Source organism: Plutella xylostella, chromosome 29, assembly GCF_932276165.1.
Source record: "Plutella xylostella chromosome 29, ilPluXylo3.1, whole genome shotgun sequence".
NCBI classification, from domain to species: domain Eukaryota; kingdom Metazoa; phylum Arthropoda; class Insecta; order Lepidoptera; family Plutellidae; genus Plutella; species Plutella xylostella.
In genome coordinates, this window is record NC_064009.1 from 10,643,040 (window position 1) to 10,657,260 (window position 14,221).

The 14,221-nt window shown below is 40.3% G+C and overlaps 1 protein-coding gene across 6 annotated transcripts in view; it reads right to left on the reverse strand.

Moving 5' to 3' along the window:
* Positions 1-188: 188 nt before the first annotated feature.
* Positions 189-14,221, reverse strand: part of LOC105380889 (protein N-terminal asparagine amidohydrolase) — a 75,957-nt gene continuing 61,924 nt past the window's right edge. For all 6 annotated transcript variants that reach the window (XM_048631728.1, XM_048631727.1, XM_048631726.1 and 3 more), the window contains 6 exons: positions 6,551-6,744; positions 5,710-5,775; positions 5,220-5,402; positions 4,469-4,689; positions 1,700-1,861; positions 189-958 (listed from right to left, as the gene is read on the reverse strand). In XM_048631728.1, coding sequence (XP_048487685.1) covers positions 833-958; positions 1,700-1,861; positions 4,469-4,689; positions 5,220-5,402; positions 5,710-5,775; positions 6,551-6,737 — 945 coding nt within the window. In that variant the 5' untranslated portion in view covers positions 6,738-6,744 and the 3' untranslated portion in view covers positions 189-832. The remainder of the gene's footprint in view (positions 959-1,699; positions 1,862-4,468; positions 4,690-5,219; positions 5,403-5,709; positions 5,776-6,550; positions 6,745-14,221) is intronic.

The window sequence follows — 14,221 nt, forward strand, 5'->3', positions numbered from 1 at the left end:
CGAAACTATAAGGGTTCCGTTTTTGCCATTTTGGCTACGGAACCCTAAAAACTACCAAACAACATTCTGTTTTTACTTACTGGGTGTTTTACCTATAAACAACACATCCAATTTAGAACTGAATATTTACTGTGCTACCACAAAAAACTTTAAACAGTGTTTAAAGTTTTTTGTGGTAGCACAGTTAGATTTCATAAATAAAATTTCATAGTTTTTTACTTAATTTTTGAATTTGGATTTTTCTGACAAAATAAACCATATATGGCGCTTTTAAATACACTGGAACGTCAAATCTAATAGAGAAAATTACTACCGCCACCTATGATTCAGCTCGTCAGAAAAAAACGCATTGAATGCAACTGTCAATCAATTAATTTTATATCTATCTTTTATACCACTGATATCAAGCCATACTTTCAATACGATTAGTAGTAAACTACCATCTCTTTAAAATTTTGATGAAATAAGCCTTATACTGATCAGTGAGCCTGCTGCGATTTATTAGCTGATCGTTATGCATGAGATACGCTATTTTTCACATGAGATGAGAAGTCCCTAGGGTCCTGCATTATTGTACTGCATTAAAAAATACAATTCTTTGTCATATCATGGGACTTCATAAATTGGACAATGGGTAGCGCCCCCAAGTACCGCTATCTAGTGTCGAACTAGCATCAATCCGTCATAAACCTCCCTACGCTCCCAACTTGCTGGCCGCGCCACGCCATCTAGTGGAAAGACCCCACATCAACTGCTCATACACCCCGCTGGTCACGCCATCTAGTGACACGACCCCACATCAACTGCTCCTTCGCCCCGCTGCTAACGCCATCTAGTAGCGCACGAGGGTCCACCCGCCGGAGTGCTCGTCGCGGCGGTAGTAGTGCGGCCGGTTGTCCGGGAACACCGTCACCGCCGGGAACGGGTGCTGCTGGATGAACTTGAGCGTCGTGCGGATCTGGAATGAACAGGGAAGTTTGTTAAAATACTATGTTTTTTTGTTGTTAAGAGAGTTTCTAAATGCCTGTTAAAGCTACTATGTTTTTAGTTGATTTCTAAATGCCTGTTAAGGCTAATAGATGGCGTGAATTACTGGGGTTTTTGTTTTTCTAAAACCTTTTGAAAGCCCTAAGCGGCGGCTGCACATTGGCAGTAGTGCTCAGATGCTGCAGTATGAAGTCGTCGCTCTGCTGCAGCCACAGGTCCATGCCGCGGAGCGGGTCGTAGTTGAACGAACCGATGTTGTCAATGAAAGGTCAATTGAGTGGATGATTCTTTCAATACAGTGACAAACGCTGAGCCACCTATAGTTTTTTCACCCGGACGCTCGCTTTAAAGAAGCATAAGCTACCAAGCAGTGCGCCTCTCCGTTAAAACGTTTTGTCGCTCTTGAATGCCCGTTCATGCCAATAGATAGCGTTACTAGAGTTTTGTTACACTCCCACGCTGAACTGCCTGTATCGTCACTCTTAATTCCCCTAAATGCCACTAGATGGCGTTAAAACACGTTTCACACTCACGTTGTGCACGAAGTGAGGCGGCTGCACATTGGGAGTAGTGCTCAGATGCTGCAGTATGAAGTCGTCACTCTTACTAGACCCTCAGGAAGCAATAAAATACTGACGCATTGCGTTACCTAGGCGTTTGTAGCGTCGCCCTAAATTACCCTTAAATGCCAACAGATGGCGTCAAAACTCACATTGTGCACGAAGTGCGGCGGCTGCACATTGGGAGTAGTGCTCAGGTGTTGCAGTATAAAGTCGTCGCTCTGCTGCAGCCACAGGTCCACGCCGCGGAGCGGGTCGTAGTTGAAGGGCCCGATGCGCAGCATGGACACGTTGTTGTCGTATATGTCTAGCACCTGGAACGGGAGATGTGAGGAAATTGAAATGGTGAAAGCTCTTGTTTGTTAGATATTACTCTCTAATTTTTAATTGAAAAGAATTCTGACATTTTATAAGTGATCCTACTAAAAAAGTTCTTTACCGAAAAAAGGAAAAATTGCGATCCATTTCTGGGCAATAATTTTTTCTTAATATTTTTATACAAAAAGATAAATCTAAATATTTACTTGCTCAAGTAAACAAATACAAAAATAATAAATATTTCAATATAATAGCTGTTCCCGCGAGCTTCGCTTCGCCTTAATAAGTTTTCCCGTGGGAATTCCGCGATAAAAAGTAACATATGAGTTAATCCAGGGTGTCAGCTAACTCCATTCCAAATTTCATTAAAATCGGTTCAGCCGTTTTGACGTGAAGAAATAACAAACATACACACGTACATACATACATACATACACACATACACTTACAAACTTTCGCATTTATAATATGAAGTAGGATCACGACTCACGACCAATGTATCGAAATAATTTTAATTGCTTTATTTTATTCTTTAGCATGGCATCACTTCCGACTAAATTCAGGGATAATAAACCTTTTTAATCAATTTCAAAAAAATATTGTCTATTCGGTAAGAACATATATGTTCGGTATGTATGTAAGATTATTGGAACTGCACCATATTGACATATGACAATATATTAGGGCTAATAAACAAATATTCAAAATTTTATAAATGTTTATGTACCTATGTATGTTTATATGCTTGTTGGTATGTATGTTTGTCTACGCATACCTCCGAAACGATTGATCCGATTGTCACTATTCTTTTTGAGGGTTCCGTACCTCAAAAGGAAAAAAAGAACCCTTATAGGATCACACTTTGTTGTCACCACCTTTTTTCTCGGAAACGGGTAAAGATATCAAGCTGATATTTCGTATAGATGTACATAATTATGATGAAATTAAAAGGAAAACTACCTCAGGTAATTAAGTAGACTTGTACGGAACACTCAGTGCGCGAGTCCAACTGGCTCAGTCGGGTAAGCGCCCGCTTCTCAAAAAAGAGATGCGGGTTCGAATCTCGGCGCTGACATGTAGGTAACAATGAGTTCTTTGAATTTAAGTACAATGTATACCATCGCTCTTACGGAGAAGGAAAACATCTAGATGTGTGAACCCACCAACACCGCAGTGGACCAGCGTGGTGGGAAATGGTCCAAGCTTAGGAAGGCAGTATGGAGATGCTGGAGGCGCTTCCCCATGGCAAAGGGAGGATCCTCCGACCGTAGGAACCAAGTGTAGGTTTCATCAAAATCGGTTAGTGAGTTTTCAAGAAAGATTTTCATTCGACTTCTTTGAATGCTCGAATGCGCTCATATGTTCTCAGTGTCAGTGTAATTTGCTTCTATTTCTTGTCTACATCTTGTTATATTTGTTAAGTTTCTGTTAGGTTTTTCCTTGTTGACTTTTCGCGTTGTGATCGTTTATTGATTTTTATAAACGTTATGGAGCCACAACCTGGCCCTTCCCGGGAAACAGCCCCAACTGACAGAGCACAAGAGTCAGACTTTCCCTCTCCCAGAAAAAAGCGTCCTCGTGGTTCTTTTTCGCCAAACGAAAAGACCATCATTCTAAATATTTACAAATATAATATAGAAAATTGGCCGGAAACAACTGATTGGAGTGCAAAGGAATGTGCTAAAAAGACTTCCGAGATGATTGGCGTGAGTCTGTCAAGTGTCTATAAAATTATCAAAGAATATAAAGACACAAAAGAGTTTCAGAAACCGAAAAAGAGTGGTCCGCAACTATCTTTCATACATTTTGATGACTTTACTTTTACGACAATTCGACGAAAGGTTCACGCGTTTTTCTACAGGAACGAAATTCCGACTATTGCAAATTTTTCACCTCTATTCAAATACGAACGCAACATCGGCCTGACATCGGCGTACTACGGCTACCGTTTCAAAAAGAATTACTAGTTGTTTTTAGATATATTTTCTACGACAGCGATAATTATATAAGATAATTGAGATTATCTTTAATTGTATTTTTCACTGTTTGTGATATATTTAGGTACGGTAATTATTTCTCACCGTAGGTAAATCCCCTTTTAATTTGGAGCGCCGCACTTAATAAAATGGATACAGGGACTAAAAAAAATTTATTATAGTCTCAGATGTCCAGACTCGTACTGAAAAAGTGCCCAGCCCAAAAAGGTTTGTGATCTCTGATTTGTCTAAAATTGATAACTGTCAGAATTCCGTAAGAATACTAATTACAGTGTAGATACTACATACTACTAGTTTAGATATGACGGCGCGTGCCAAAAAAAGACTACTGCGTTGTTATCGTGCTACCTTAAGACCGACGATGATGCATGTTCTGTTATTTATTGAATTCAAAATTACATTTCATTATCAGCAGCAGATACATAAATACATACTCTATGTATTTCCCCTGGCAAAAAAACCTACTGGTTGGGAAATAGTATAAAACTGTCAGATCGCCATTTTAAAAACAGATAGGCAATGCTGCTTAGTTTTGGATCGTTAATTGCTTACGCATTGCTGGAAGTACAGTAGAAACTTAACCCTTTTGTCACAAAAAGTACCAACCTGCGTAGCATGCGGCCCGCCGGTAATATACCGCGCGCTCCGCAGCGGCAGGTCGGGCCCCTTGTCAGGGAAGGTGGCGGGGAACAGGTCGCCGGCGCGCAGGTCCACGCCCACGCCCGTCACCAGCGGCGCCGCGGCCCCGCCCGGGGATAGGGAAGTGTTGAGCTCGCAAGCGCACGCGAGGGTTAAGTCGATCTCGACGGAGAGACGGTGGAATGATACTGGAATGCGGAGAAAGGGGGGGTTAATTTGGGGATTTAAGTAGAAATAGATAGACAGAATACACTTTATTTGTTCACCAAAAATTAAAAAGCTGTTACAAACAAAATGCAGTCTTATCACTAAAAGCGAAAAATGAAACCACATGAAATACTATAACAGTAAAAACGGGTAAAAAATTTACAGGTGCTGTCCAGAGAGCAAAATACTTAGGCGATTAAAATCTGAAATACGCAGGATCTTTCAGATCAGAAGTCTAAGTAAGGGCTTTTGAGCAAGGTTATTAGCATTCATAATCATCATCAGCCATTACACCGAAGTCTGCGTTGTTCTATGCCATCAGGCTTCTATCTCCTGCTGTTATTATAAGCCTCCTCACAAGTACACCAACTTTTTTGACCCTGTTCTGCTCTAATGCACTGCCTTCCTGCAACCTTGGCGAATTACTCTGACCATCTAGCCACCCGCTCTACACACGCCTTTTTACTATCCCAACATAAGCACTGCTAAAACAAAATACAACTCAACTCACGCATAAGATTAGCGAACAGGTCATCCGAGAACCGATGCGGGTCAGTGAACCCGCCGACCAGCTGCAACTCGAGCCTTCCCTCCGGGTAGCCAGCCGCGAGCTGCTGCACGCGCGCCGCCATCGCCGCCGCCGCCTCCGCCGTGCCCGCGCCGTCTAAGTGTGCTAGAGCCACTGCGCCGGAGCCTGGGGGTTGGCAGGTTATGAGTTAGGGTGTGGTAAGTGGAAGTGGAATCCCCCTCTGAGTATTTCGTAGCGCCACAACGTTCCATGCTAGATGGAACGGTCCGCTCCAAGTTCCATCGTATCGTACAAAAGAATCATGCGTGCGGCTGATGCCTATATTCCACCTCATGGAGTGCGAAGTCAAAACCAGGATAGGGCGTTGTAGCAGTGTGTGTGTGTTTGTGACACGGATGATAGTAGAAAAGTACTCGCTACTAACGATGAGATAAATACTGTGTATAGCTGAATAAAAGGTGGTATTTCTTACCTGAATGCCTTAAGACAACTATAATACATGATGTGGCGTCGTCTGATCCTATGATGCTGACTGTCTCTGAAAAAGAGAAACAAACACTTCTTAGATTACAATGTGTGGACTAGTCTAAAGTAATATTCTTCTGGAAGGGCAAATAGGAAAGCTATCATATTCTTAGCATGTCGGTAACAGACTAACAGAGCTAGGTTTTGACATTATTGGCGGCGGCGTCACGGTATTCGGCATGAGAATCAAGGTGCTCGGCCAATATCAATAATTTTGAAGATTAAATACCATTACTTACGGTACAGAGTCTTCCCCATTTTTCCGACTACTATCTATATCAAGCTACTCACTATCATGCGGCACGACAGCGGCCAGCTCCCCCTGCCCCACATACAGCAGCCCGGGCGCGCCCACCACCCGGGGGGCCGCTGAGAGCAGCTGCGCCGCCGCGTCGCGGTAGCCGGGGTGCGCGACCAATGGCAATAAAGAGCCATATCGATCATATATGCGATGCGATAGACGTTACCCGAGATTAAATACCATTACTTACGGTACAAAGTCTTCCCCATTTTCCTGACTAATGTATAATCTCTAGCTACTTACTATCATGCGGCACAACAGCGGCTAGCTCCCTCTGCCCCACATACAGCAGCCCTGGCGCGCCCACCACCCGGGGGGCGGCTGACAGCAGCTGAGCCGCCGCGTCGCGGTAGCCGGGGTGGGCGACCAATAGCAATAAAGAGCCATATCGTTCATGAGGTTGAGGATTTCAACGATTAAATACCATTACTTACGGTACAAAGTCATCCCCTTTTTTCCGGACTAGTATATCTATTTAGCTACTCACTATCATGCGGCACAACAGCGGCTAGCTCCCTCTGCCCCACATACAGCAGCCCGGGCGCGCCCACCACCCGGGGGGCGGCTGACAGCAGCTGAGCCGCCGCGTCGCGGTAGCCGGGGTGGGCGGCCAGCAGCGCGCGCACGGAGGTGGGACACTCGTCTGCGAGCACGCCGTTCAGGACCACTACCATTGTGGCGCTGCGGAAAAAGAAGGAGAGATATTCATCTTTTGGTCATGTAGTTTGTACAGTTTTGCGGTGAAAGAATGTGTCAATTGCACTGTAAATACACCTAGCACCCTGGAAAGTTAGACCGAAACCCAACGAATCCCTTCACCACGATGGCAACAAATTTAAGTAATAGTGCCCTTGCCAAGTAGTGTAGTAGATGCACTAGTAAGTATATTGTACATATAGCACGAAGTGAAGTTTTGCATACGATGATCAGACGTCCTTAAAGCTTAGAACAGCACTTTTGCATTTTACAACCCTTCGTGTACCTCTATACAGCATGGGCACAAAATTACCCATTCTCCTTGATGGCTATTTAGCAGTATTCTTGAACTTGCATGAAGGTTAAAGATGTTACGGAAATTATTATTCTAAGAGGTAATTATTTACCAAAAGTTTTGTAATGATATAATCGTGACAGTTCTGACATTGCGAAAAAGAGACGCTTAGCTACATTAAGCGTAAGAAAGAAACGTTAAGCTGTAAATGTTTTTTGTCCTTTTTGCTGTGGCGCCTGTTTACGTCAGTTCTCTTTGCCAAACAATGAAACAAATGAAAAATCTTTGCCAAACAAAGTCTGACAGTTACAACAAAATTTTCTAAATGCTATTTATTTTTGATTTGCTAGTGATTTGTGGGTGTTTATTAAGTTTATTAGACTATTATCATCACTTAACGAGTGTGTGACATGGGTGGGTGGATTTTGTTCGGTTGTATAGAGCATATTGAACGAAAACACGATGGAATGATGGATGAGATATATTTTCACATGTAAGTAGATACTATCAAGTTTAACAAGCTTACATTCATCATAGTACTATCTATTGGCTCGATTTTAATATAAAACGATACTAATTTTAATACTGTAAGGTCTTTTAGTATCAGTTTTAAGTAAAAATTACGAGGTACCATATCATAACAAATCACATGGTGTTGCAAGTTATTGAAAATTTATTTTACCCACAAATATTATAGTATGCAAAGAAAATACTAGAAATTGTAACGGACTCGGGTTGGGTTTACAAATGGGGCGCACGAATTCGGTTTTTGTGAAGATTGTATTTTGTAGAAGTCATTCTCCTCTTTCAAATGAGGTGCCTCTCATTGTGAGGAAACGTTCGTTTCGTTTTTTTTCTTCTATGTGTGATTTCTTCTGTATAATATAAAGTTTATTGTATTGATACGAAATGCGTGTTTCCTTTAAAAAAAACCCCATCACATATTTGGCCCACGATTATAATGCTCATGCTCATCCATTTATCTCTGCTTCATAGGTTTCCGACAGAAAAAAAAATATCAAGAAAATGAATAGACATTACCGGTCGCACAAATTGGGAACCAAAGAAACATACAAAAATTGTGTTCGGCACATTTTGAAGAGGATTGTTTCGATTGGACGAAGACAATGAATCATACAATCCACTCAGTTTGTGTATATTAAATAATTATATTGAAATCAAATAAGTATGAGTAAAGTTTTTTTTCTTATATCGTCGGTTGACAGGAAAAACTCACTAAGGCTGATTTTTCAATATTCAGATAAATGTTATCTGGGTAATACAAACATTGAGAAACATTGAGACGCAACAGCATCAAAATTATTTCCCAAAATTTCAGCAAAACTTTTATCTGGCTATTGAAAAATTAGCCTTTAGTGTCTTTTTCCTATCAACCGACGATATACTCAAGTTTTGTTTTTGTTATTATGATAAGTTAAATTTCCCCATATTTAGGTTTAATTTTTTTGTCGGCAACATCTATGGTTTGAGTGAGAAAGAGAATAGTGCACACGGCGATTGCCAGTCTAGAGGTAGTAGGTCTATGGGTATACCGGTGTCTGGCTCTCTATCTGTGGATTTATGTATTTACTAATTTAAACCAATCATGGTTTCTCTGTCATTACGTGAACACTTTCACTGACCAATCACAACTTGACAGATGGTGACAGGCGCTAGTAGCTACTAACGGGGCTAAATCGGCTAAATACATGTCATTATAACACGTGCAGATAAAGGTACAATATGAAAATGGTGAACAGACTCATCATGTTATATAGCCCTGTCCTGATACGCCTACACTCTTTCTACTGCTAATTTCTTATCTATGCACTTTTGAACCTATTTCTATATCCAATATTTTCTAATCCTAACTAATATTATAAATGCGAAAGTCACTGTCTGACTCTCCTACTAAAGAATAGATTTAACATATTAGGTTTTGTATTTATTTCAGACAACTGAAAAACTTTAATACCGCGATGTAGAATTTCATATTAATTGGCCTTGGTTCCATACAAGCTCTCTGTATTGCGCTTTTAGTGCCATCTGTTGGTTATATCCGGAACTGTCTGTCTGTCTGTTACTCTTTCACGCCAAAACTACTGAACGGATTTGAATGAAATTTGGTATACATATGGTCTAGACCCTGAGAAAGAACATAGGCTACTTTTTATTGCGAAACGGAGGTTGTAAGGGGTTAAAAGGCGGGGTTAAAAGTTGTATGCGAATACTTAATTTTAAAAGATAAGCTGACTGGCGTAGTGGTTAGTGACCCTGACTGCTATGCCGAAGGTCCCGGGTTCGATTCCCGGCCGGGGTAGACCTTTTTTAAACAAACTTTATATTTAAGCACTTGATGAGCAATAATTAAACATTTTGTTCTAGCGTTTTTGAAACTTCGACCTGTGAGTGGATGAAATAGGAGTTCATATTTTGTATGAAGTTCGTCATTTTTGAAGATAAAAACATATACTATATATATATAACTTATATTTTGTATTTAGGCACTACATAATCACAAAAAAATAATAATTAGCATTTTTAAAAAAATCTTTCATTCAGTTTCATTCATTGTCATTTGGTTCTTATGCGTCTTTTTGAAGATAAAACCATGAAACTTATTACGTAGGTGTTTTAAAAATGTGCTGAGATATTCTACATATGGAATTCCTATGACTGACACGCACACGATATCAACGCACAGGCTAAACGTAGCGTAGGCACTTGAAATTTGGAAGGGACGTAGCTTAGGTACCGTATTTTCCCACAAAAACCAGAGTTAGCGGTTGAAATTCGGCATTAACTTAGGCTGTTTTTAACAGCATGCGGATTTGATCACGCACGCGGGATTTCCCCGCACGCGTTCATACAAGTATTCATTGAAACGCGTGGAATATGCACACGAGATGCGGGAAAATGGCGTGCGTGATGAAATCTGCATGCTGTTAAAACAGCCGTAAAGCTTAGTTACAATAGGATATTGCAAGATACTTAGATGTTTTCAATCTAACATGTCTGCACACCTTAGTAAAGTTATGGTTTTGTTTTGAAAAATGGGAGCTAAAGAGAAAAAAAAAAAGAAGTATGAAAAAACCAAAACTGCATAAGTTAGATGCTTGAAATTAAACATTTATAAATTACTATTCTGCCATTGCTATACAACTCTTTGCTCAATGAAGTCATGAAAATCATTTTTAGTCAAGTATCTTCGTACTTATTTGTCAACTTTCATCTAATTGAATACCACCATGGCATGTTATTGGGTAGGTAGTTAAGGAGTCGTCCACAGCAAAATAATTTTAAGGCGAAGCGAAGCTCGCGGGCAACAGCTAGTAAAACATATAGAAAAATAACTAACTTCCAGTTAACGCTTAACTTAACATATCTTGCAACAATTCGCACCTCAACAAATCACTTCACGTATTATGAAATTGTGTTATTTTCAGCATAGCCACTGTTAGTCGTACAGTCGGTTACACAATAACAATGGCTACCACTGCGGCTACAAGTGTAGTTTATAATGTTATTATAAGCTGTAATGTATGCGTGAGCCGCGGGGTCGCCGGCGAGGTGACACCGCTCCAGGCAGGCTGGGCGCCTCCTGTACCGACACTCAAGAACATCATCGTGAAGCAATTAATTAAAAAGAAACATAAAAATTTAAACAAGAAAATCGGAAGGTATTGTTGAATTACATGTCGGGTGACTATGGGATCCATGGTAAATGAAGAATGCAGGTTTCTTGAGGCTAAACTATTTAATCAGATTCTACACATAGTAACCAATTTACATTTCGTGTGTGAACTAAGTGACGGGCGCGAGACGACTAGCGTCTGCGCATTGATCGCTACTGGAAGTTACTAGAAAGCTGACATTGCAAAACGTGACATGTGTCGCTACATCACTTCCCCCGTTTTTCAAAATTTTTGTCAAAAATTTTCAAGTACAATACGTAATACCTATGTTACAAAAGCCTCTCTTACGGAGCTTTAAACTTGAAACATATAATATCAAACAAAACAGAAATCACAAAATTACATTTCAATACTGATACAAAATTAACAAATCAAACTTATAAATCACACAATAAACCACTTGGTAAAACTACGTAGCACTCTGTTCACTCGCGACGCGCTTATCACATTCCGCTGACCGTGCAAGATGAACGCTGCTACCTCGGTTCTGCGAATCCGACCTCGTGTGTGATTGAACCATGTGGGAATTTCCGATCTAAAAATACCTTCTTTCGTTGCACCTCTCGTCCATCCTGGCGGGAACTTCCATGAGGACCCTCGAGTGAGCCTCCGCGTGGGTGACCAGTCCACTATGCTCCAGCTCGGCAGCCTCGCAGCGAGGAAATCGCCCAAACTCGCTAACTTCAGAAGCGCCGATTACCGCCCGTTGACCTGCCGTCGTGAACGCGCAATCGTACCTTCTATGTGTTCCGCTCGTCCAGGTCCTGACTTGAGATGCTTCGATACGCTAATGACGTCTTCGTTGCGTAACCAAAATTTGAAGGGGTGATGCACTTCCAGTAGATGATTTTCTAATGTTGTTGCCTGTTACCCCATGGCCTTGCTGGGGGAGCCGTCTCGTCCACGCCGTTCCATGCTGCGCCGCGTCATCGCCGTGCTGACTCCATCGTTTCTTCCGAAGGTTGCGTGTTCAGTTTGTCGGAGGTCACCAATTTAGGGTTACAAGTGGGTGACTACGGGGTTGTGGTAAATGACGAATGCAGGTTTCTTGAGGCCAAACTATTTAATCAGATTCTACACATAGTAACCAATTTACATTTCGTGTGTGAACTAAGTGACGGGCGCGAGACGACTAGCGTCTGCGCATTGATCGCTACTGGAAGTTACTAGAAAGCTGACATTGCAAAACGTGACATGTGTCGCTACAGTATAATAAAAAAAAACTGCAATGTTCTGGACCTATCGATAGTCTGAGCCGCGAACGCTGCTGTGAGGACCAAAACCCAAAAAGTCTTGAAGATAATTGAACACAATTTATGAAGATACGCAATAAAATTCCAAAACAAAATTCTGCTTTTCCATCCTGGGTCAATCGATTAACCTTATTTATGCAGAGAAAGAGAGACATTTTAAAGATATACCAAATTATCCATTTTTTTTAACAAAGGCTAACGAACCAGTAATTGTTGAATCAGAATGGCCGAGGACAGATTATATTGTGGATCATCACGACCCATCAAGTCCTAACTACGTTTAAACGTTAAAATATTTACTTACTATGCTTATTTTTCTAGGATTCTCTTAAATTAAAATCATGAAGCCATGCGCAATTTATGCTCGAGAACAAGATGCCGGTAAACGTCAGAAAACGCTCAGTCCATAGAAAAGACATGTCATAGACAACTTTCTTCTATTCTGTGTTATTCCTCGAGATAAGAGTACGGCCACAAAGCTGTTGTGAATAATTCCTTCTAACACTACTGGGTTTAGGCCAAGTCCACCACGCTAACCCAGTGCGGATTGGTGGACCTCAACACAAGCAAGGTGATGAAGATGATGGTGATGATATTAGAGTATATCTCACATGTGCTGCAGCAGTGCGGAACGGCCCTGCATTAGCATGCGCGGGCGCCGGCCCAAGAGCTGCGTCGCTATTGGCTGCATGGCCAGTGCCCTAATGTTCTTCTTTTAAAATTAAAAATGTTATGGCGTATATGGTTTTGCAGTATTTTTTGTAGTTTAAGTCTGTAGTACTGTCGCACGACACTGAGTCAGTAGGGCATAATACAATATCACATAACACTTATAATAGTATTTTTTTCTAAAAAGCTTGTAGAAATATACACTCAAGTGCGTATTACGTAAAGCCACATTCGTCTCAATCAATCACTATCAGTATAACGTAAAAAGTGAGCTTTCAAATCACTATGATGTGTCAAGGCTTAAAATTTAATGTTCGCTCAAATGAGCAATTAAAGAAGCGTAATGAAATGAGGAAACCTGCGCGTGCGCGTAACCAGTAATGATATTCAAACTCATATTTTTTTTATGTTTTCTGTACACTGTGATTAAATTAATTCTAACGTTGGTAGAGTCGTCCATAGATACGAAAATGATTATTTAATTGGCACTTTGTAAGTTATTTTAGTAGTTATCACAACTCTTAAAATGAATTCGAAAGCTGGCAGTGTCATGCCGAAGAACCGTTGGGGTAGGCGAGATCCCGAACATCCCTCTAGCTAGACCAAAGAGCCTATAGAGTTAGTAGTGGTAAGATGAGGAAGGCCGAGAACAATTTTGTGAATCTCGTAGAAGTCTAGGCCAACAGTTGAAAGTGTGTTGACGATGAATGAATTTTCATACGCTTTTTTAATCACATTGTCTTAATTATTTTATTTTATTTTCTGTCGTTTTTATTATTATAATACTTATATTGTCAGAGTTGTAGTTGTATTACGAGTATTATACTGTTATTGTCAAATGTTTCTGTATCTTTAACTTTTATCTAGATTTGGATGTAGGTTGAAGTTATTTCATGTTACAGAAAACTGTAAGTATTTTTGTTAATTATGTTAAAAGCATATTTTGCATGAAACGGCACATTAACAAGTGCCTTGACATGAATAATGTAGATCATGTCCAACAATTTAGCTTTAAATCAAATTTACATATAATACCTTATATACCTCATGTATCTTAGTACCTACGGTTGTTACTTACTTTATTTTATTTTTAAGATTTTGTAGTTTTGAGTGTTCTAATTGAGTAGTTGTATGTGAATGTATAAGTTTTTAATCAGAAATAATTTGCAGGCAATTTCAAAATATAGTTTTTGCATACCATTTTCATCTAATGCGAAACAATTTTTGATACGGCCATGGTGATCATCGTAATATTGAGTGATTTATACAAAGTGCATGGTAATATCGGTTGTTCGACATTTTATATCTTCTTCGTTGTAATGCCTACTATAAAACCTTAACTACGTCACGGTTGACTTAGTATCGCCAGTATATACTAAGTCTATGGTTGATACTCAGGACACATGTTCGAAACATAGTGTTCGATCAGAAAATAAGGCCATTCCCAAGTAACATTTCATTCGAGCTTAGGTTGTAAGAAATGCCTTTAGGTTTTATAAGGGTTGTGAAAAGGTTAATGCTTTGCTATCTGGTCATATTGAGTACTTGAG